The sequence below is a fragment of the Leopardus geoffroyi genome, chromosome B4 (genome assembly GCF_018350155.1).
Source record: "Leopardus geoffroyi isolate Oge1 chromosome B4, O.geoffroyi_Oge1_pat1.0, whole genome shotgun sequence".
In the NCBI taxonomy this organism is placed as follows: Eukaryota; Metazoa; Chordata; class Mammalia; order Carnivora; family Felidae; genus Leopardus; species Leopardus geoffroyi.
In genome coordinates, this window is record NC_059341.1 from 34,656,935 (window position 1) to 34,680,175 (window position 23,241).

The following is a 23,241-nucleotide window of genomic DNA, read 5'->3' on the forward strand; positions in this document are numbered from 1 at the left end:
TTATATAGGTATAAACAGTGGATGAACGAATGGATGATGGATAGAGGAGGAATGATGGGAAGAGGGAGGTAATGATAAAGCAAACGTAGAACCTGGGTGAAGGGATTCAGGAATTCTGCACTAGTCTTACAGCTTTTCTGTAAGTTTGACATTATTTAAAAATTAAATAATGTTTAAAGAGCACTAATCAGTGTTACAGTAGAATGGGAAAATAACAAAAGTAAATAATTCTTAAAAGATATTGATACACTCTGCACATAATTTAAGTATTAAGGGGAAAAACTGGATTTCTCTCACTTCTAAAATGTCATTTTTGAGGCACCTGGGTGGCTCAGTCGGTTGAGCATCCGACTCTTGACATCGGCTTAGGTCATGATCTCATGGTTCATGAAATCGAGCCTCACGTTGGGCTATATGCTGATAGCGCTGGGCCTGTATGGGATTCTGTCTTTCTCTCTCTCAAAATAAATAATACACTTAAAAAAAAAATAGTAAAATAAAACGTCGTTTTTCCTGGGGAGCCTGGCAGGTTCAGTTGGTAGAGCATGCAACTCTTGATCTCAGGGTTTTGAGTTCGAGCCCCATGTTGGGTTTAGGGATTACTTAAAAATAAAAATCTTTTTTAATGTCCTTTTTTCTCTGACAGTTTTGCTTAAAAGTTCTTTTCAATGCCACAATATTAAAGAAAATTTACTTTTACCTACCTTCCAACAAGCCCATAAAAAACCTGCACTGGATATCAATTTTCCTCTCTTAGAAACACTAACATTCAGTTCCTTTACCAATAAAGGTCTTGGCATTCTACTGAGAACTTTCTGGGTTCGTGTCTGGGCTCTGCCACCTGCTGGCTATGTGACCTTGGACAAATCATTTCGCCTGTACGCCTCCATTTCTTCATCTGCAGGGTGAGATAAAGGTGACGTTTACCTCATGGGGGAATTAAAAATAGATAAATACAACTCAATAGCAAAAAAAAAAAGAACAATCTGATTTAAAAATGGGCAGAAAGGGGCACCTGGGTGGCTCAGTTGGTTACGCGTCTGACTCTTGATTTCGGCTCACGTCATGATCTCACAGTTTGGTTCATGGGTTCAAGCCCCACATTGGGCTCTGTGCTGACAGAGTGGAGCCTATCTGGGATTCTTGGTCTCCTCTCTCTTCCCTCCCCTACTTGCGCACACGCTCTCTTTCTCTCTCTCAAAATAAACTTAAAAATAAATAAATAAATAAAATTTTTAAAAAGAAGTAAAAATGGGCAGAAGATGTGAGTGGACATATTTCCAAAGACACACAAGTGGCCAACAGGAACATGAAAAGGTGCTCAACATCACTAATCATCAGGGAAATGCAAATCAAAACTACAGTAAGATATTACTGGACACCTGTTAGAATGGCTATCATCAAAAAGACAAAAAATAACAAGCATTTAGTGAGGATGTGGAAAAAAGAAAACCTTTTGCACTATTGGTGAGAATATAAATTGGTGCAGCCAATTATGTAATACAGTATAGAGGTTCCTCAAAAAATTAAAAATGGAACTACCCCACAATCGGATAATTCCACCTCTAGGTGTATACAAAAGAAGTGAAAACACTACATTGAAAAAGATACCTGCACGCCATGTTCACTGCAGCATTATTCACAACAGCCAAGGTATGGAAGCATCTAAGGGTCCACCAATGAATCCATAAAGAAAATGTGGTATACACACACCAATGGGATATTATTCAGCAATAAAAACAAACAAAAAAAAAAAGAATCTTCCCATTTGCAAGAACATGGATAGAGCCTGAGGGCATTATGCTCAGTGAAATAAGTCAGATAGAGGACAAATAGTGTATGACCTCATTTATATGTAAAACCTTAAGATTTAAAAAAAAAAAAAAGAAAAAAATTCCACCAAACTCATAGATAGGGAGAACAGACTGGTGGTTGCCAGAGGCAGAGTAGGGGGTGGGCAATATGGTAGTCAAAAGTTACAAAATAAATAGGTCCTGGGGATGTTATGTATAGCATGGTGACCATAGTATACAATACTATATATTTGAAGGTTGCTAATAGATCTTTTTTTTTTTTTTTTTAAATAGGCTCCACGCCCAATATGGGGCTTGAACTCACAACCATGAGATCAAGAGTTACATGCTGTACTGACTGAGCCAGCAAGGTGCCCCTAAGACAGTAAGTCTTTAAAGTTCTCATCACAAGAAAAAAAGTCTGCAATTATGTCTGGTGATGGACGTAGTTTTAACTAGACTTACTGTGGTTGTCACATCACAGTATATAATATCAAATCGTTATGTTGTGCACCTGAAACATTAACATAATGCTGTATGTCAATTATATCACAATTTTAAAAAAGAATAGATAGGGGCGCCTGGGTGGCTCAGATGATTAAGAGTCCAACTCTGGATGTCAGCTCAGGTCATGATCTCATGGTTTGTGAACTTGAAGTCCTGTGTCTAGCTCTGTGCTGACAGCACGGAGTCTGCTTGGGATTCTGTCTCTCTCTGCCCGTCCCCTGCTCGTGGCTTGTTCTCTCTTTCAAAATAAATAAATAAATTTAAAAAAAAAAGAAAAAGAATAGATAAGTTCATGCATAAGAAACACTTGATGTAGTGCCTGGAGCACCCACCATGGGCACCAAATTTATATTAGCTTATATCACGAAACAGAAGATTTAAAAATGACTGAAGAAAACTCAAAACTTAAGACTTCAAACAGAAGGTGGGCACCTGGGTGGTTCAATTGGTTTAAGCTTCTGACTCTTGATTTAGGCTCAGGTCATGATCTCAGGGTTTGTGAGTTTGAGCCCTGTGTTAGGCTCTGGGCTGACAGTGCGGAACCAAATTGGGATTCTCTCTCCCTCTCTCTCTGACCCACCCCCCCACCCCTCAAAACAAATAAATAAAACATTTTTTAAAAAAGACTTAAAACAGTAGGTTATAAGAAAAGTTTAATGATTTAAAACACTAATCCCAGGGTGTCTGGCTGGCTCAGTTGGAAGAGTTTGTGACTCTTGAACTTGGGGTCATGTATTTGAGCCCTAAGTTTGGTGTAAGAGATTGCTAAAAAAATAAATAAACTTAAGAAAAATAAAAACACTAATCTCATCATGGAGAAAAAAGATTTCTGTTCATGGCTGTTAAGATAGAAAACAACTGGGGCGCCTGGGTGGCGCAGTCGGTTAAGCGTCCGACTTCAGCCAGGTCACGATCTCGCGGCCCGTGAGTTCGAGCCCCGCGTCGGGCTCTGGGCTGATGGCTCAGAGCCTGGAGCCTGTTTCTGATTCTGTGTCTCCCTCTCTCTCTGCCCCTCCCCCGTTCATGCTCTGTCTCTCTCTGTCCCAAAAATAAATAAACGTTGAAAAAAAAAATTTTAATAAAAAAAAAAATAAAAAAATAAAAAGATAGAAAACAACTAAAAATAACCTCAATGTCCCATAGAGGATTGGTTAAATAAGAGTGCCAATAATGTGAAACTATTAAAAGTCATAATGTAAGAGATAAAAGGGCAGTCTATATCGCGTAATATTGTTAACTAAATAAAACAAAATGCTGTAAAGTATGTAAAAGTATGATCCTACCTTTATAAACATTTAATGTATGCACATAAAGAAAAGAAAGTAAGTGTTAGGCTCTTTTTTCTTTTTAATGTTTTATTTATTTTTGAGAGAGAGAGAGAAAGAAAGAGAGAGAGAATCCAAAGCAAGCTCCAGGCTGAGCTGTCAGCACAGAGCCCAATGTGGGGATTGAACTCAGAAGCCATGAGATCATGACCTGAAGTTGGACGCTTAACTGATTGAATCAACCAGGTGACCCCAAAGTGTTAGGCTCTTGATGCCTCAGATGCTTGGGGGTTCCTACAGGATATAAACCAATGGATTGGAGCTGGAGGCTTCCTAGAAATTGCTCTAATGCTGGGTCTCTGTCGGTTTCTGCTCTCTCACATGCAACATTTTGGCTCGTTTCATGGCTTCTCACCTTTTAGCTTCTTTTCCACACTAATTCAATAATCCTTACATTTCCTAGGTTACACTCTCAAGAACAGGAATTTGATTGACCCACTTCATCTTTACTTGCAAGATGTGTTAAGACTACCAGGCAGGGGCGCCCGGGTGGCGCAGTCGGTTAAGCGTCCGACTTCAGCCAGGTCACGATCTCGCGGTCCGTGAGTTCGAGCTCCGCGTCGGGCTCTGGGCTGATGGCTCGGAGCCTGGAGCCTGTTTCCGATTCTGTGTCTCCCTCTTTCTCTGCCCCTCCCCCGTTCATGCTCTGTCTCTCTCTGTCCCAAAAATAAATAAAAAACGTTGAAAAAAAAAAAAAAAAAGACTACCAGGCAGGCTATAGATTTACTTGACCCAGGAGAAGGGGAAAAAGGGTAAGGCGCTGCAAGAACTACCAGATAACTTCCAAAAATTTTTGTAGAGCCAGTGGGGAGATAAGACAAACAAAAAAAGCCTTCTTGAACTGTAACTTCCCTGGGCATGCAAACCATGGTATTAGAACACTTATTATTAATACCCAACTATCTTATTTGTACACAAATGCCCATTACGAAAGGATCACAGAATTGCATTAAGTAGCAGTCTTACAGATCATTAAATACTTAACAGAGAGAAACTAAAATCTGAAGTATTCCGAACATTCAATAGTTAAGCAAAAACAAATCTAAAATTCTAATGATAAAAAGGGTACATTTCTTAATCCAGATTTTCATTTTACTAAATAGGAAGTGTTTAAAACACTAAGCAACAAGGCGGGGGGACGTCTGGGTGGCTCAGTCAGTTGGTATCTGACTTCAACTCAGGTCATGATCTCACAGCTCGTGGGTTCAAGCACCAAGTCAGGCTCTGTGCTGACAGCTTGGAGCCTGGAATCTGCTTCAGATTCTCTGTCTCTCTGTCCTTCTCTCTCCCTGCCCTTCACCTGCTAGCACCCTGTTTCTCCCTCTCTCAAAAATAAACAAACTTAAAAAAAAAATCTTTAAAACACTAAGCAACTAACAATCTTGGGGTAGGGTAACTACCAGCCCCCTCCCAACAATCAGAGGGAGAAAGAAAAGAGGATTAGGATTGTTAGTATAAAAAATTAAGAATTTGGTTGGGGCACGTGGGTGGCTCAGTCGGTTAAGCGTCCAACTTCGGCTCAGGTCATGATCTCACAGCTCATGAGTTCAAGCCCCACGTCGGGCCCTGTGCTGACAGCTCAGAGCCTGGAGCCTGCTTCAGATTCTGTGTCTCCCTCTCTCTCTGCCCCTCCCCCGCTCATGCTCTGTCTCTCTCTCTCTCTCTCAAAAATGAAGAAATGTTAAAGAAAAAAATTTTTTTTTAAATCAAGAGTTTGGAAATAGGATGGCCTAAAAAAAAAAAAGGCAGGAGTGGGGAGGAATTACAATGGACTCCCTCAGTACATTAAAATGTTAACCATGTAAGAACTGAGATTTTGTGATGGCTATATGTTATTTTTGGAAAAAACATTTCTTAAAGTTCTTTCTTTTCCACCATTCCTAAAGAGCTCTTTTCCTCTCTCATTCCAGAAGTATGCAGTTTTAGCCTCTCCTCCTCTTTCAAACAGGCTTCTCTGAAGTCACCTCAGACCTCTTCAAATCACCAATTCAATGGCTGTTTTCCATGGTAATTTTCCTGTGACTTCTCTGCATCACTCAGCAATGCAGACCTTGGAGCTGCAGAATCCATCCTGTGACCATGAGGAACACCACTGGAGGAATGCTGTATTCTTTACAGAGCTGCCACACCTGCCAGAAACCATGTTCCTCCAGATTACGTTACAGGCTGTGCCAGTGTTTAAGTTGCTGCTAGTACAGCATTCTTTCCTTGCAGCCAAAAACATTCTTAACGGATACAACCTTCTTTATGCACCCAACATTGTTGATCACATAGTCCTACTTATTCTTCAGTAATGCCAGTGATGAATGTCCTTTCCTATTATTGCTACCTTTGGCATTTTATGCTCCTTCCACTCCCAATAATTAAACCAGCCTCTCTTCCTCCACTGTTCTATCCCAGCTTCCAATACCAGATTTAATATAAAACATTTAGCACACAGGACATTCTTAGCCTGAAACTTTGTCGTCATTCTTATCTAACACTTCAATGCCTGAATAAAAAATGTTTAACACCAGTGAACCTACCATTCAAGGCTTGCTGTAATGTCTGGCCTACTATTTCTCAACCTCATTTAAAAAAAATTTTTTTTTAGGTTTCTTTCGAGAGAGAGAGAGAGAGATAAAGAGAGAGACAGAAAGGGGCAGAGAAAGAGGGAGAGAATTCCAAGCAGATTCTGTGCTGTCAGCGCAAAGCCTAACATGGGGCTCAATCCCATGAACTGTGAGATTATGACCTGAGCTGAAATCAAGAGTTGGGCGCTTAACAGACTGGGCTGCCCAGGCACTCCTCAACCTCATTTTCATTAGCCCTCTATAAAAAAAGAACTCTCTGACCTGGCTAGCTCTGTGCTGACTTACTCACTATGAACCTCCAAATCCTGCCTTCTCCAGGAAGCATTTCATTCATGGTCACTGCCTGCCCCTGCACTCCTACAGCAGTCATATACTCTATAATACTCGTTTGGCACATAGTCATATACTCTATAGCTCAATTTTACACTATCACTGCCACCCACTCACCTGCTTTTTCTTAACATACTATAATTTCCTAGGGCAGGTGGAAAATAGCAACCTTTGTCACATACCTCTGCAACCTTAATATTAATAACAATGACAATAAACAGAAGACTGATTGAGATTTGAGATTTTCCTTTTTTTTTTTTTCTTTAAGTGGAGAAGGGAGTAGAAACTGTCTTCTTCTCAACGTTTATTTATTTTTGAAACAGAGAGAGACAGAGCATGAACGGGGGAGGAGCAGAGAGAGAGGGAGACACAGAATCAGAAACAGGCTCCAGGCTCTGAGCCATCAGCCCAGAGCCTGACGCGGGGCTCGAACTCACGGACCGCGAGATCGTGACCTGGCTGAAGTCGGACGCTTAACCGACTGCGCCACCCAGGCGCCCCTTCCTTTTCTTTTTAATTCCACTATTAAAGAGTTGCAGATTACAGAAATCCAAGTACAGCAATTAGTACAGTTATGAAGATGAGCTCCATCACTTAAAGTGATGAAAATATAGTGTTATGAGGACAGACGTATCCCCAATATCAATTAGAACATTCCACTCCCAATCCCAATGTCCTGTAAGGAGGCCTGCTTTAACCGCACAATGGAAAATGAGGGGAGAAAAGTCTTTGAGAAACAATGTGGAAAAAAAATAGATTTGTGTAGGATATTAACCCAAATCAATACCAGTCTAAGAGTGTAAAAACATCCAAAGTTAAATCCCTTAATTATGTCAACAGGTGAAATTTTTCTTTAAATCACCTTTCTCCCATAAAACAGTGTACCCTGAACAAAGAACTTCAGGACACTGACTATAGAAATTGTCTCCCACACCTAAAAGAATCTGCAAACACAACCTTTCAGGGAAACAGAAGAGACACAATGGGGAAGGAGGGACAGAAAAGATTTGCTAAAGAGGTAGATCTGTTAATTTAACACATTTTCTGTCAAGCAAATCAACTGTCCTTAGTGCCATTGTTGCTGAAACAATGAACACTCAGGGAAGGGGTGTTCATTAAGAGGAACTGGTCAGAAGAAAAAAACAGTCTTGCGGCCAACCAAACTGCTTAACAGCCTCTTAATTGTAAGAACTTATTCCATTCTTAGGAATTATTAATTAGAGGTGACTTAAATGTTCAACATTAAAAACATGAAGTGGTTAGTGTAATTGTGACCCTAACACTTCCTCTATTTTCACTTATCTTTAGAGGTTATGGGTGGGGGGAGGGGCACTGAAGGATGCACACAGTCTGCTATGACAACCGTTCACACATTTAATTCAGGTGGCCACATGCCTCAGTGACATATTGCCAAGTCAGGCAGTTACTCTAGCAAACCCACCCTAGGGAAAAAGTAGAACAGCACTGCTCCTAAAGAGTCTGGGCTGTAGAATCAAAGCTAAAAGCTGACGATTAGAAGAACATGACATCATTTAAGCCAACCAAATCATAAACGTCACATGAGGTCAGGGGCTTTAAAAAGGAGAATGAAATACTGTATTTCATATACTTTTACATAAACAATATTCCATTTTAAAGGGTACATGAGTAATTAAGTGCAAAACAGTGCACATAACAGAATTATTCAGAGGGGTCACTCACCCTCCTAAAGAAGAAAACTGCTTTTCGCTGCAGCATGACCGACTTCACACCAACTTATTTATACAGATTCTGGAATTTATTTATTTTTTTTTTTTTTTAATTTTTATTATTTTTTTTTTTTTTCAACGTTTATTTATTTTTGGGACAGAGAGAGACAGAGCATGAACGGGGGAGGGGCAGAGAGAGAGGGAGACACAGAATCGGAAACAGGCTCCAGGCTCTGAGCCATCAGCCCAGAGCCTGACGCGGGGCTCGAACTCACGGACCGCGAGATCGTGACCTGGCTGAAGTCGGGCGCTTAACCGACTGCGCCACCCAGGCGCCCCCAGATTCTGGAATTTAATATCCTGATATGGACCAGAAATTCTACCTAACTCCACCACAGCCCAAAACAAACCTAGGACATCAGTAGATTAGCACAACAATGTGGAGTAAGAGAGAAAAAATAATATGGTCAGGACTTACTTCATTCCCAATCAAGAGATAAAAACAAAAATTAAGGTGCTGGATCCCTGTGGGGACCAAATACCCCAAGATGGCAAAAATGGAGTCTGAGACGGATGCTCTATGTGAAAGACACCTTTGGAAGCCACAGATAAATGTTACCATCTCCCTGGAAGTTCTACAGTATCTTTCTGTAGCTTACTGCTATCTTACCTTACTGCTAAGTCACCATCACAATACATTTTTTTTCTCCAAACCAAAATGAAAATCTACTTGATCCACAAAATATTTTGCCATACTTGCCTACAAGGAAAATCCAATGGGCGAAATCAAGAAAAATATTTAGAGTGACCTCAAGAAAGAATCTGTGATTGGTGTGTTCTAAGTTGAAGATTCTGGTAGAATAAACTTTGTATAACAATATACACATCCGTCTCAGGCATGTAAGCATATGGGAACATGCGCACACACACCCCTTCAACTTAGGTTTCACTGAACTTTTGACCTGGTCATAACTGGCTACCCCCACTCCCCACAGTCCACCACTACGCAAGGCTCAAGAGATTTGTCAAGAAGAGCCTGTGCCCTGACAGGCAATGGCAGTGTGGAAGCCAGCCTGAGGCTATATAGCTCAACACCCAGCTTCCCCAACAGTGCCAGGCAGCCAGGCTTTGCAAAAGGGAGGCCTTTCTTTAAGGACCCAGTTAGCCCCACAATGCCCTCTCTATTGCCCCCAAACCACCTCTTCCCTTAAATGACTCCAGGAAAGAAAAAATAATAGTAACAAAACATCTGCTTCCCAGTTTTCTGACAAGTGCAATTACTACTGACATGCATATCTGAGAACAACTTTAACTTCCTTCAATTTTTATATACAAATATACTGAAGATTTGCGTTTAGGGGAAAAAATTAGCATCAGAAACAAAAACTTACCCTCTTCACAGTGTACCTTTTATACAATGACCTACACTGAACAAGTCTTCCCTCATTATACCTCAAAGCAGTAAATCACAAATGTGGTGATTTGGGCCCCCAGGAGATAGTTGGCAATGTCTGGAGAACAATTTTGTCATGACTGGGGATGCAACTGGCACCTAGAGGGTAGAGGCCAGAGATGCCTCTAAACAGCTTAAAATGCAAATGACAGCTTTCCACAACAAAGACTTATCTAGCCCAAAATATCAAGAGTGCTGAGCTGAGAAACCTCAAGCATTAAAGAAACCCACGGAATCCTGAGCTCAATACTATCTAACAATTCTTTTCTCAATTGTAAGAATTACTGAAAGACTTCTCCAAAGCGTTCCAACATAAATTAATATTGGTTAGAGGCTAATGTAAAGAAGTATAATAAAAGCATCCAAGGAACAATATCTACTGAAATATGAACATAGAGGAGGACAACACAGTTATCTAGAAAGATTTCAGTATCAAATGAAAAGCGAGCCACATGCCTAAAAGCTCTAACTGGATTTCATTCAAAGTTCAAAGTATGAATGCTGTTAAATATAACAAAAATGAAGGGAAAATAACATAACTGAAGATCTTCATCCTCCAGAATTCCTTCTGGTCTCAAAATACAAAATCTTAACTACTCATCAAGCCCTAAAAGCTACTTTCAAAGTAACATGACTGCAGACAAGATTTCCATAGAAAAAGAAGTTCATATAATTCACAAACACATGAAGTACAGGTTTGCAGCTTTCATCTGGTACAAAATTAATTTGTAAAACATGGATCCTAACACAGGTCACAACCCTGATCCTAACAAGTGAGGTCGGTGATTTTCTGGATCAATAAATAGTGGTATGCATGTGAGAAACACTCCTAGAATGACAGAACTTAAGACCTAGGAAAAACCTAAGAATCATCTAGTCTAAAATTCCCATTATATGTATGGAGCATCTGAAACCAAAAATCTGCCTGAGATCCTAACTCAAGTTAATGACAGAGACAGGCCCACGATCCAGGTTTCTGACTTTCTGCTTGATCCCTTCCGAGACTATGTTCAATCACATCGACTAGCTATAAAACCACATAGTTTGGAAGCTGTGTGGTTCTGTCCCCCTCGGCTCTGTCCACACTTGAATTTGTACCAAAATCAGCCTCTGTACTTGCAGTTTCTCAGCACTGTGCCAGTGCTCTTCTTTCTGACTCCTAACACACAGCAAGACTCCAGCCCAGCCTCTCCTGATCAAAGGGCAGACTGTCCGCTGTACCAAATGGTGCCAAAGTGTATTTTCGGCTATCCTAACTATGTTCCAGAAAATTAAGCAACACCGTACTGAACTTCCGTCATAAAGCCAGCCAGATGGTAACACAGGCTGTCCTTCAGAGATGAGAGGGTATTGCCCTTTCTGCAACTGCAGAAGCTCCCAACTACCCCTTTGAAGCTTCACATGGTTGGCAAAAAAAGACGCCCCCCACCCCCTCAAAATAAGCAGAAAGGGAATCTCTTTCACTTCTGGAAAGAGATAAATTTTTAAGTAATCTCCACACTCAATGTGGGGCTGGAACTCACAACCCCAAGACCAAGAGTCGCATGCTCTACTGAATGAGCCAGCCAGACGTCCTTCACTTTTGGAGACAGACCTGCTCTGACAGAACATTCTCCTCTTTCAGGATTTCAAACTGCATAAAGATTTGCCACTCTGTAATTCACATCTGTTTTTGGGCTTTATTCCTCAGAGGAGGAACAGATTTTTGAATCTTCAGAAAATATTTATCATCTGGTATCTTACGTTAAATAGAACAGTGTCACAAAATACTAATTTTTAAAGCATTTTAAATCACTTATCTCCTTCAGTCCTGCTCAAATGTCATCTTCTTGAGTGAGGCCATACTAACCAACCTATTTTAAATTACAACCCACTCCCTCAACTGGGCAGAGGTTAGTTGTTTCTTAACTAACCTCTGACATACTATACCAATTCATTTACTGTCTGTCTCCTTCTAATGGAAAGAGGATAGGTATTTTTGTGTTACGTTCAGATCTGTATCTCCATTATCTAATACACTGTGCCTAGCACATAGATGCTCGATAAATACCTGCTGAAAGAAATGAAATCACGAACTTGACTCTGTACTTACTTGAGCAGAAGTTTTACAAGTATCTTCTGTACCCCACATTATTAAGAATCAAAGAACTCAAGATTTGTACTATGGAAGCCCAGCCATCACTTACAGGTATAGCCCTTCATTTTACATAATGAAATATAAAGAATGATGTAGCAACAGCACAGAATTTGTTATGAAAGAACCTAATCCAGGTGAGAGTCGGTCTGCAAGCAACTCAGCCTCTCATCTATAAAAGGTGGATAACGGGACACTTGGCTGGCTCAGTTGGTTAAGTGTCTGACTCTTGATCTCTCCCCTCAGGTCATGATCTGATGGCTCCTGAGATGGAGCCCTACATCAGGCTCTGTGCTTACAGACAGGAGCCTGCTTGCGATTCTCTCTCTCCCTCTCTGCCCCTTTCCAGCTCAAAATAAATGCCCTCTCTCTCTCAAAATAAATAAACTTTAAAAATAAAATAAAATAAGGATAACTCCTATCTCATAGTGATGGTTAAAGATAGCCAAGGAATGAGGCACCTGGGTGGCTTAGTCCATTAAGCCTCCCACTCTGGATTTTGGCTCAGGTCATGATCTCACAGTTCACAAGTTCGAGTCCCACACTGGGCTCCCTGATGTCAGCATACAACCTGCTTGAGATTCTCTCTCTCCTTCTCTCTCTGCCCCTCCTCTGCTCATGAGCACACTCTCTTTCAAAATAAGCAAAACTTCAAAAAATTTATAAAATATATTTATAAACATTTTATAAAGAAAGCAAGCAAGCCGGGGCGCCTGGGTGGCTCAGTCGGTTAAGCATCTGACTTGGGCTCAGGTCATGATCTCGCCATTCACAAGTTCGAGCCCCGCGTCGGGCTCTGTGCTGACAGCTCAGGGTCTGGAGCCTGCTTTGGATTCTGTGTCTCCCTCTCTCTCTGCCCCTCCCCTGCTCGTGCTCAGTCTCTCTCCCAAAAATAAATGAAAACATTAAAAAAAACTTTTGTTTTTTAATAAAAAAAGCAAGCAAGCAAGCAAGCTAAGGATTAAATGAGAACATTTGAAGGCAGCTGGCTGACTCAGTTGGTAAAGCATGTGACTGCTGATTTCAGGGTTGTGAGTCCAAACTATAGGTTGGGTGTAGAGCTTACTAAAATAAATAAGTGAAAAAACATTTAGAAAATGTACCAAGTAGTATACAAATGTCATTTATCATTAAGCTATTCTGACCTGCCCAAGGTCAAAAAGCTAGTAAGTGGCACCATTAGAGTAAGAATTCAAGTTTCTAACTCCTAGTGCAAGGCATCTTATGTCCTAAAACTAGGTTTCTGGCTCCCTTATTCAAGGTTTACTTATTCTTTCATCTAGTTCAGGGCTTTTCAACCTTTGTATGGTTGGGGACCTCTTTCAGAATTTGATGAAAGTGACAGGCCTTCTCCTCCAGCAAAGTACACATATGTATACCAACACAAAATCTCCTGTAGCCCAACGATGGGCCCAGGCTTAAGGAACTGCTGATATGACTGGTTTATACTAATAAGTTACTCTCAGCAATTCTAATTATTTATTTTCTATGCTTAATAATAATTTATGCCTTGGGGAGCCTGCCTGGCTCAGTAGAGCACGCGACTCTCGTTTTTTGACAGTCCCAAGTTCAAGCCCCTCGTTGGGTGTAGAGATTACTTAAAAATATAAGAAATTTAAAAAAATAAAAATAATTCATGCCATGGTGCCCTTGATTAAGGAAACACGAAGACTGGAACTCAGGAATCTGAATTAAAGATAGTGACCCCAGGTCATCATGCCCATTAGGTGAGGGACTTTATCTATCATACAACCAAAGAAGGCAAAGGATTCTGTACTCAACAGCAAGCAGCTCAAGGAAAAAGTAGATGGGACAAACAGATTATTTTTACCATGTTGCTAATATACAAACCATTCAGATAATTCTACATGCCCATTTTCAAAGAGCCACCTAGAGGCACCATGCTCTCTTCTCTAGAGGAAAATATTCCCAAAATGTTTGTGATGGGATTTTTGCCCCCAACCCCACACCCATCACTATTAACTCCAGACCAAACTGTTGAAAATGATTCTATATTCCCTTCCCTTACTTTGATCAAGACCTCTATAGTCACCATAAAGAACACCTGGTAGGAAAGAAAAAAATTAGCTTTAAATTATCATTAAATGGTCAAGTCACAATTCTTCATTTCTCAAATCAAGACAAAACTTAACCAACCTAACCCACTGGAATGCTAAACAATTGTAAAATACTTGATTTAAATCAAGTGGTTCTGAACTATTAACAGATAATCTTCTGATGCAAAGGAGGTGAGTTAGGAGCTTCTTTGGCAATCTCCCAGTTCTAAGTTAAGCACCTAGTAGTAGGTGTGCTTCGGTAACACCAACTACAGAATTCAGTGTCATTAACCTATTGTTGCCCAGCTATACCTCAATCTCTTCATCTGAAAAATAAAAATACCTAATCTAAGGCACAAATACATTGTGAGCATATTTGGGAATTTCTAAATATGTTAACAATTAATAGCATTTATCCCTGAGTGGAGGGATACAAAGTTAACAGTTAACAGCTTTTATCTCTGAGTGGAGGAATTATGGGTGATTTTAATTCTCTTACCTACAGTGTGCTATAATTTTCAAGTTTTATATAATATCTGCATTATTTTTAACACCAGAAATTTTGAACTTGAAACATTATCCATACATTCACAGATTTTCCATCTGATGATTACAGAATCCCTGTACATTCAAGGTTGATTAACAGAGTAAAAGGACTTTTTTATAAGCAAAAATAAAACTATCCATGTTTTAGGGACCAGTTCTATGAGTGGGAGGTTGCAGAATTGCATCATGAATCCTCCCAGCCCTTCACCTATCTAAGAGATTACTTCACTCTAGGTAAATAGAAGCCAAGTCCTTGAGGATTCTAATTCTACTACCTAAAGTTTCTATAAATCTAGTTCAGCTTGGTGGTCAAGGGTAAAACAAGATCTTTCCCCATAGCTGAAAACTGATTTCCTAAAAAAGCTGATATACAATTTCTACCACTTGGTATTATTCATCATTTTTACCTTTTAAAACTACAGTAAATTAAAGATGGTAGGGCCTTTTCAGTTGGCCTAACAGGTACGACTCAGCATCAGAATTGGTTTTTTGTCTGCTTGTTTTAAGGGCCTTCCATTACATCATACACTCTAACCAAGGGGTTGTTTCTTAAACCGTCAGGACAATCAACTGTTAAATTAAAAAATCAGCTAAGAAAAATAATAAATTTGCTTTACACTTGAACTAAAATTGATATTTTCAGTGAGTTCTGCACCATCACTGAGTCAAATTTGTTAGAAGACAAAAAAAAAAAAAAGGCTAATTTTATTTCTGATAACTGCTGAAAACTTTAAATCACCATTTGCATTAACTGTATCAAAACATACCTTACATGAGAGAATTACACAAGAACTGCAGAGGTTAAAAGTCCCTATCATTTGTTATCCATCTACTGAACATCAAATAAAAACAGATATGGATAGTTCTAAAAAACGTGTATATAGATTTCAAACATTCATTCGTGTTGCATGTATTTCACACAGCATGCACTTCAAAAACAATAGTGTCACTTCCAAGAACCTCTCCAATCAAAAGAAAAGACAGTCATTTAAAAGAGCCCAAATTATTCCCCTATAACAATGATTTTTCATTTCTATTAAACACACAAATTTGACCTCTTTGGTCAGCTTACATTTCCTTTACGAATTATACCAGCTAATACTTAGAATCCATAAGTTTATTTCTTAGAATATAAAACAAGTTATTTATAGATTACTCTAGATATCCACAACAATTTAAGGCAAAATTCGTTACCTCTATTTTTCCTTCAACAAAATGGGACTATATGGATTCTGAAAGATGAATTTTCCCACAGTAGTTTTAGACTGGGCCCTTAAGCTTTAAACTTGTAATTCAACATCACCTCAATTTTATTATCTTGCAAGGAAGAAAATGGTCTATGGGACAAGTTTGCCAGTACCCAAGATGGCACAGTCGGTCACAAGCAACACCTTCCACGACAGCCACCATTTTGAGCAGCAGGATGTAATTAAACTACTCACGATTTTATGCCAACTAAAAGAAAACATAATTATCAGAATAACTGTTAAACATCTCTTGACTTTAAGCATTCCCAAATCCTTCATTTTTGTGGCCTTGTTTCTCTTCTTCAAACACTTACCCTACTAAAATTTTTAGTGAAAGTCATGCTTGCTACAATAACGTTCAAACTTTGAAAACAAACGCTATGATGTTATCTAAAATGCCCAAGTTATTACATCTTCCTAAAAACAGAAGCCTACGATTTAATCACATTGTTTTAATTAGCTGCGGGAACTAAGAATCGCCAAAAGCCAGTGAGCGGTCCTAGTTTATCAGCCTACATTCCGCTTCATTCACCCACCGTACCCCTTTTGATCTTTTTATTTTCCAATTTCATTAACTCTGCAACAAGAGCAAGTCCCAACACTTCATTCATATGAGAAGCAAATGATATTTCCGCAAACAACACTGAATCTAAAAATAAAGGTAAGGCAAAAATCCTCAAGATTAAACGAATTAAAATCAATCTGAAAATGGCAGAAAGTAGGATAGGTGGGGGTGGGGAGGCAACAACAACGATTTGCTCTTCCTAAAGAGTTAATTCTTATTTTGATTACTCCATTGGCGAACTCATTGGCAGAGCTGAAAAGAAAAACTGACCAACAGTTTCCATTTACCTTTGTCCAAGGCTAAAGGTGATTAAGTGAATACATATATACTGCCATAGGAGGACAGGCAATTCAACCTGCTAACCAATCAAATATTCACACCCCTTCCAAAAATAAAAATAAAAGAAAGAAGGATGGATGCTGCTAGGGCTAGTTGCTCGTCGGGGCCATCGAATATATTCCATTCCTCACACTCCCGCCACCATCCCTGCTACTAGGACCCCCTGATTTTAGTCCGGTTATCACAAAGCCTCGGGTTTGAAAGCACCTTCGGCCTGGCCAGAAAAGCCATCCCTTTACTCCACGCCCGCCTGGAGGGATAATGGTGGCGAAATCAACTCAAAGAGCTCCCGAGGTCCGCGAATAAAGAGGGCTGTATGCTCCGAAAGGAAAGGCGATGTTAAAGAATAACGGAGTCCTAAACTTTCTCTCCGCAGCCTCGGAGCTCTGGGCAAGGGCTGAGCGCCGGGCGGCTCCCCGGAGGAGAGCGCGCCCCCGAGCCCGGGCCCCCATCTCCGCCTGCCCGAAGTTAACCCAAAGCGCCCCCGAGAGTCGCGGGCCTCCAGCAGTCTGCAAAGTGCGACTGCCCCTCCACGCGCCCGCCGAAGTGAGGGCGAGCCTCTCCCCGGCACGACAGACCCCTCCCCCAACCGACCGCAGGCCGCCTCCCCGCCCGGTCGGAGTTAATCCAGCCCGCAACCCCGTCCCCGCCCGGAGCAGCTGGCTCGCCGCTTCAATGGCACCGGGCAGGGAGCGCGCGCACGCACTCTCCCCACACACTCAGCCTCCAGCCCGAGAAGTCCCGGGAGAGCCGACCGGGTCCCGCTCCCACAAAAGCGCACTCCGCCCCCGCCCCCTCGCCGCCCGCTTCGCCAAGTCCCGGAAGGCGCGGGTGGGCACGGCGGCCACGAGCGAACGTCCCGAGCCCGGACGCCGGCACTTGGCGTCCCCTGGGGAGCCTGGCGCGGCCCCCGGCCGCGCTCCGGCCCTGGCGCGCCTCGTGCCCCCACCTCCGAGCCCTTCCTCCGGTTGCGGACTACCGGCCAAAGTCTCCGCGTGCCCCCGCTCCCTCCCGCACGGTGTTTCGGGACTCCCGAGGGGGCAGGGGAGAAAGGGACGCGGGGTGCGCCACCTCGCCCGCTCCTCGCGGCCACTCACCTCGATCTCAAAGTCAGGCAGGCGGAACGCGGTGCGAAAGAGCGAGCAGAAGTGCGCGATGGCCGGGACTTCCCACCAGGAGCGGAGCTCGCCCAGCCCGGCCGCGCCGCCCTCCTCCGGGCACATCTCCCAGGCGCGGCGGTGGCTGCGGCCCCGAACCCCAAGCGCGCCTCGGCGGCCCCACGCTGCCCGCGCACCGCTCGCCCGCCCGCCTCGGACTCCCGCCGCGGCGCAGCGCCTTAGCTCCTCGGGCGGGGGTGGCGGCGGCGGCGGCTGCTACTCCCGCTGCTGCCGCCGCTCGGCGAGTGCATGAGCTGAGGGCGGGCGACCCGGGCGGGGGGCGGCGGCTCGAGGGCCCGAGTTACTGAGGTGGCTGCTGCTCCGGCTGCCGACGGGGTCCGCGCGCTCGCCCCATCCTGCGGCTGCGGCCGCCCCCAGTACCATACAATATAATCATCTCACCGCTGGGGAAAACAGATGGGGCTGGGGGGGGCGGGGGGAGGGGGCCGAACAGAGGGCCTGGGGGAGGGGCCGCCCACGAGGAGGGGGCGGGGCTGCCCTCACCACAACAACAACCCCCGCCCCCACTCCCCACCCCCAGTCCGGACAGCTGCACTAGAAGAGAGGGGGAGGGGAGAGGGAACTGAGCACCCCAAGAAAAAAGAGGAGTGTGACTTGAAGGGAGCATCGTGCACCTCATGAACTGCCATGATACTCACTCCGTTTTCCAGGTGTTTGGGACTGAGAAGTTTAATGACTTTGATCAATGAGGACAATAAGGGTCTTTCCCACCCCCCCACATGGCCTTAGTGGTCGCGTCCTTTTAAAGGGCCCGCTGGGTGGTGCTTTCGGTAGGGGCTAGATCCAGAAATACGCACGTGTGAGAGTTCAGTTATTATTGGTGCTGGTAATAGCACTAGAGAACCAGTGGGTTGTGCACTCCAGAAATATGAGGACTAGAGAAATAAAGTGATTTCCACCTGTTCTCACTTTTATTCCATCCAAGAACGGTGTTTCAAGGAGCTCTGAAGTGGCTCTTTTCTCCAAGAAAAGAAGGTGGTGGGGCTGGTTAAGCTGGAACCAAGTATGATGGAGGCAGGAGTGCGGCGGGAAGGGTGGGGTAGGGGGAGGCACCAATCAGCGACCGTGAGCGGAGAGCCACAACCCACCCCCCCACCCCCCGGCCGCCCACCCCAGGGAATGGACACGTGTGACCGCCCTAGAGAAGACAATCTTGGAGCTCAGCAATTGCCCTGGCTGCGGAATAGCTGCCTGGAAGAGTGAGCACAATGTAGTTAGAAAGCTGGGGGGTCGGGGGGTCGGGGGGTGGGGGGCGGGGTTGGGAAATGGGAGATAGTCTGAGGAGTGTACTCTGGTGGGTTGGAGATCTGCACAACAAGGCTAAGGGAATGTACTTAGGGAGGAGGGTGTTGAGGCATGTGCTTCAGAGATACTAAATTCTATAGTACATTAGAATTCTGCTAAGCCCGAAGGAAGAAAAAAAAAAAAAACACCTCACAAACAGACCGGAAGTGTGGAAAAACTACAGTGAATGCCTATATATTTGTATTGGTCATTGCAATTTACGTATTTTAGTACGGCATTCTCCTCGGTCTGCGAGGGCCTTAGCTGGGTTCTGTATCCACCTCTCAGTTAGGAAACACTACCCCTGATGCTTCCCCAAAAGTAGTCAAGTATATCTTGAATGACAGGCACAGTCATACAGTGTACGGTGGTTAAATCAAAGATTCTCCTCCATCTTGAGCAGTGTAAAACCTGGAGAAAAATGATGAACACTTGATGTAATAGAATTTGGTGTGGGCTATCTGGAGTCTCTCCTCCACTTCTCCCTCACTTTTCTTGGTCAGTTTAATAACCTGCTGTGTTTTTATCAGGAAGCATTAAGAAAAAAACCCCAAATTCTTAAAATATATTTCATTGTATCTTTTATGAGTCAAAATACTTCTAACACTGGCTCCCCCACTCCCTCTCTTGTCCTAGAAACAGCCCAAAAGTTACATAGGTTTGTTCTTTTATTACCTGGGACTACCTAATGATTTAAAATTCCCACCCAAATTCTATATGCTTTCATCTTTGACAAAAATGAGCATATATCTAAGTGCTCCCCAAAAGCAAAGGCTACATTTTAGTGTGTTTATAAAGCACAGCTCCTCTGTAGATATCCTATTAATAGATGAAATGTGAAAAGGGTGACAAGCCACTGTGGAATTAATCACATAACCTGAATTAGAGGTTTTCAGGACTTTCTTCTGCAGTCTTTCTTTATTTCCTCAGACCTGTTTGACTTTCCACACTTTTTCTTCTGTCTTTTTTTAAACGGTTACCACTTTTCTTCATGTTCATTTCCAATCCATTATATCCTGACTCTTCTTTCCCCAACTTCTTTTTCCTGGTTCTCCATCTGTCTTCTCATTTTTGCCTGTATCTTTTATCATTATTTAACCTTTTACCTTGCCTCACTACTAGCCGGCCAAGTAATAATAGTGCCTAGAACGTTAACAATACCAGGAAGGAGAAAGGTGAGATGATGTGGTTACTCTAGTATGTTTGAGTACTGGTTACAACCCCCCCTCAAGTAGAAGTTAGTCTATTGTCCTCTTCCCTCCCCCCCCCCCCCCCCCCACTGCCCAGTACTGTGAATCAACAAAACTGTCGTGGAACTGGAGGTGCCCCCTGGTGGTGGTTAGAGAGTCGTCATTCTATCTCTCAGCACCTTTTTCTTACTAGTGTTTATTTCCCTGTGCTGCCTTTTTTTCTTCTGAGGATCCCCTCAGTGTTCATAGGGACCCGCACACCAACTTTACGCCCTCCCCTTCCTTCCTTCCTTCCTTCCTTCCTTCCTTCCTTCCTTCCTTCCTTCCATCCTGACCTGTTTCTTTCTGTCCTCTAACTTTGGTTCAGTCACTGTACTTTTTGCTTCGTTCCTCCCCTCACTGTGCTCTTTGCCCACCCCAAATTTCACCAACAGTCTGGAACCAATTCTGGCCCTGGGGCTAAGCAGTCTTCTATGTCTCTGATCTGATGGAAAGTGTGGCCTCTGAGTTCCTTGAGTTTGGCCTCCAACTAGAGCTTCACATTTGGAGGCCAAGGCCTCTGCCTCTGCCTCTGTTGGAATTGATAGGCTGTCTTTGACCCTGCTTTGAACATTTGTCTCACCTTTCCCCTGGGACTTCACTACCTCTGATTTACTTTCTGGACCCACTTTTGACCTAATCTCCTACAGTCTAGATTAAGACCTCTATACCTATATGTTGGTCACTGACCCTCCATCAGTTCTCCCTTAGTTTCAGAGTGGTGTCTCATTCCTGGCTTTTTCCAGCCTGGCCCATTCAGTCACCCTCTAAACACTGTTTGTACCATCTTCCTTAAAAACACACACAGCTCATACTTTCTTTCCCTTTCTCTCTCTTGCATCTTTTCTGTTTGTGAGCTGGTGCCATTAACCTCAGATTACCTTGAAAGTGCCAAGAAGTAATAGTCTTTTACATTTGCCACAGCCTTCAGTTCCATATCCTCTTCTAATTAAATGTTTTCCATTTTAAAAACCCCACAATAATTAGTTTGGCTAATCTGTTTTGCTAATTCATTAATGTTACAAAAAAAAATTTATATTTCTTATTGCAAATATGCACTAATTTCAGTTTTGATGGAATCTTTATAGATTCCTGGAGGATAATCTGGGAAACTAACCACTGTTTCATAACCACTTCTTTGGGAAATATGTTGTAAGTTCCAAATGATCGGCTAAAAACATTTATTTGAATCTGGAAGGGATGTGACAAATAAAAGTGTGGCTTCTCCCATAACCACTGCTAACCAGAACTAGAACCCCAATTTCTAGTTAGTCATCCAGTTTTCTCTCTAATGGATTATACTGCTTCTCTCTTCTACTTGAATTGCCCTTTCTTTTTTTGGGGGGTAACCAACTTGACCTGGATACTCCTTGTTTCAGTCCCAGAATCCAACTGGAGTGAGAATGCAGTATAACCATTATTTTGTCACTTTAGTTGCCTGTGTATAACTGATGTCCAAGTACCTCACAAATTCTTGACACACCCTCACATACAACCTTCCTTTCTCATTAGAGAGCTACATTCTATAATGGACCTATTCCCAAAGAATGCTGCAAGCCAGACAAATTTTAAAAATTAAAAGTTGTAGAAAGTAAATTAGATTAGAGGTCAGAAAACATGGGTTCTCTCTTAGAAAAGGCTCTTAATCTCTTTGTATTTCCTCTGTGAGAAAAAGGTCTTGAGCTAAATGGTCCCTGAGTTCTGTTGGCTTTGCCTTTAAACTAGAACCAAACTGGGGGGACGGGCGGTGACCAGAACCTTATAAAACAAATGTCTGTGCCTTATGCCCAAAATAACCTATTATTGGAAGATAAACCTGACTGTGAGGAGGAGAGCCAACACTTGCTGAACATGTTTGAGCAAGACCTCAAAAATAAAGGAACTATAGGGGTGCCTGGGTGGCTCAGTCAGTTAAATGTCCAGGTTAAGTGTCTTAATTCACCTTAGACCATGATCTACCAGTTCGTGAGTTCCAGCCCCCCCAATTAGAGCCCGGAGACTGCTTCAGAGTCTGTGTCTCCCTCTCTCTGCCCCTCCCCCACTTGCTCTCTGTCTCAAAATTAGACATTTAAAAAAAAAAGTAAGTAAATAAATAAAAAAGGAAATATAAATGAAAATTAAAAAAAATAAAGCCAACTTAATTTTCTTAAAATTTAAATTCAATCATACCATTCACTTACTCAATTCAATGAGTCTCCCTTGACCATGAGAGAAAGTCCCAATTCTGATAGATTCTTATTCAAGACCTGCCACAATCTGGCTTCAACCTGCCTTCTCAGACTTATCTGCTATCCCCACCCCCATCCCCATCCATCCAATGACTTCTCCTGCCAAACTGGTTCACTCACCCACCTGGATATCCTTGCCTCCTCCTTTTTGATCATGCCTTTTCAATTGCTTGGAAAGACAACTCAACCTCTCAGATCATGACCCACTGAAAACTCACCTCCTCCCGAAAGCTTTCCTGAAACACTCCAGCTTGGGTGTCTCTCCATGTACTCTTATACAAGAAATTACAGTTTGTATAATTCACTTATCAAACACTCCTTTGGATCATCTTTTACTATTTATTTTGAAGTGCTACTTAAATATTTTACTATAATGGGGGTTGTCCTCTCCTCAGCCAGGTTATTAGACTTTTTTTTTGGGGGGAACTCTCCCTAACATGCAGCAATTAAATGATTAATTTGATTACATAATGATGATGTAGGCGATGGCATAAAAAACAAGAAATTCAGAACTTCCTTAAATTAAAATAATAATAATATAAATAAATAAGTTAAAAAAAAGAAATTCAGAACTTCTTTAAATGCCTATTGTGGATTCATTTATTTTCCCTCATTCCTTCCTCTGCCTTTCTGCTTTCTCGTCATGAAACTTATTCTTTCAGCATTAAACATCATGTTTTTCTCAGTACACATCTTCAGTCTCACTTTTCTCCTGAGTTCCAGTGTCATTTCCTCACATGCCAATTGCATGCCTCCCATTACCTT

General features: G+C 42.3%; 1 protein-coding gene across 4 annotated transcripts in view; it reads right to left on the reverse strand.

The window, feature by feature from the left end:
* The window catches only part of LOC123591950 (cat eye syndrome critical region protein 2), a 180,395-nt gene extending 162,275 nt beyond the window's left edge, over positions 1–18,120 (reverse strand). For 3 of the 4 annotated variants that reach the window (XM_045466646.1, XM_045466647.1, XM_045466644.1), the window contains exon 1: positions 17,655–18,119. In XM_045466646.1, coding sequence (XP_045322602.1) covers positions 17,655–17,780 — 126 coding nt within the window. In that variant the 5' untranslated portion in view covers positions 17,781–18,119. Of the gene's footprint in view, positions 1–17,654 lie in introns of all 4 variants that reach the window. The other variant, XM_045466645.1, reaches the window with a different exon arrangement.
* Positions 18,121–23,241: the final 5,121 nt, after the last annotated feature.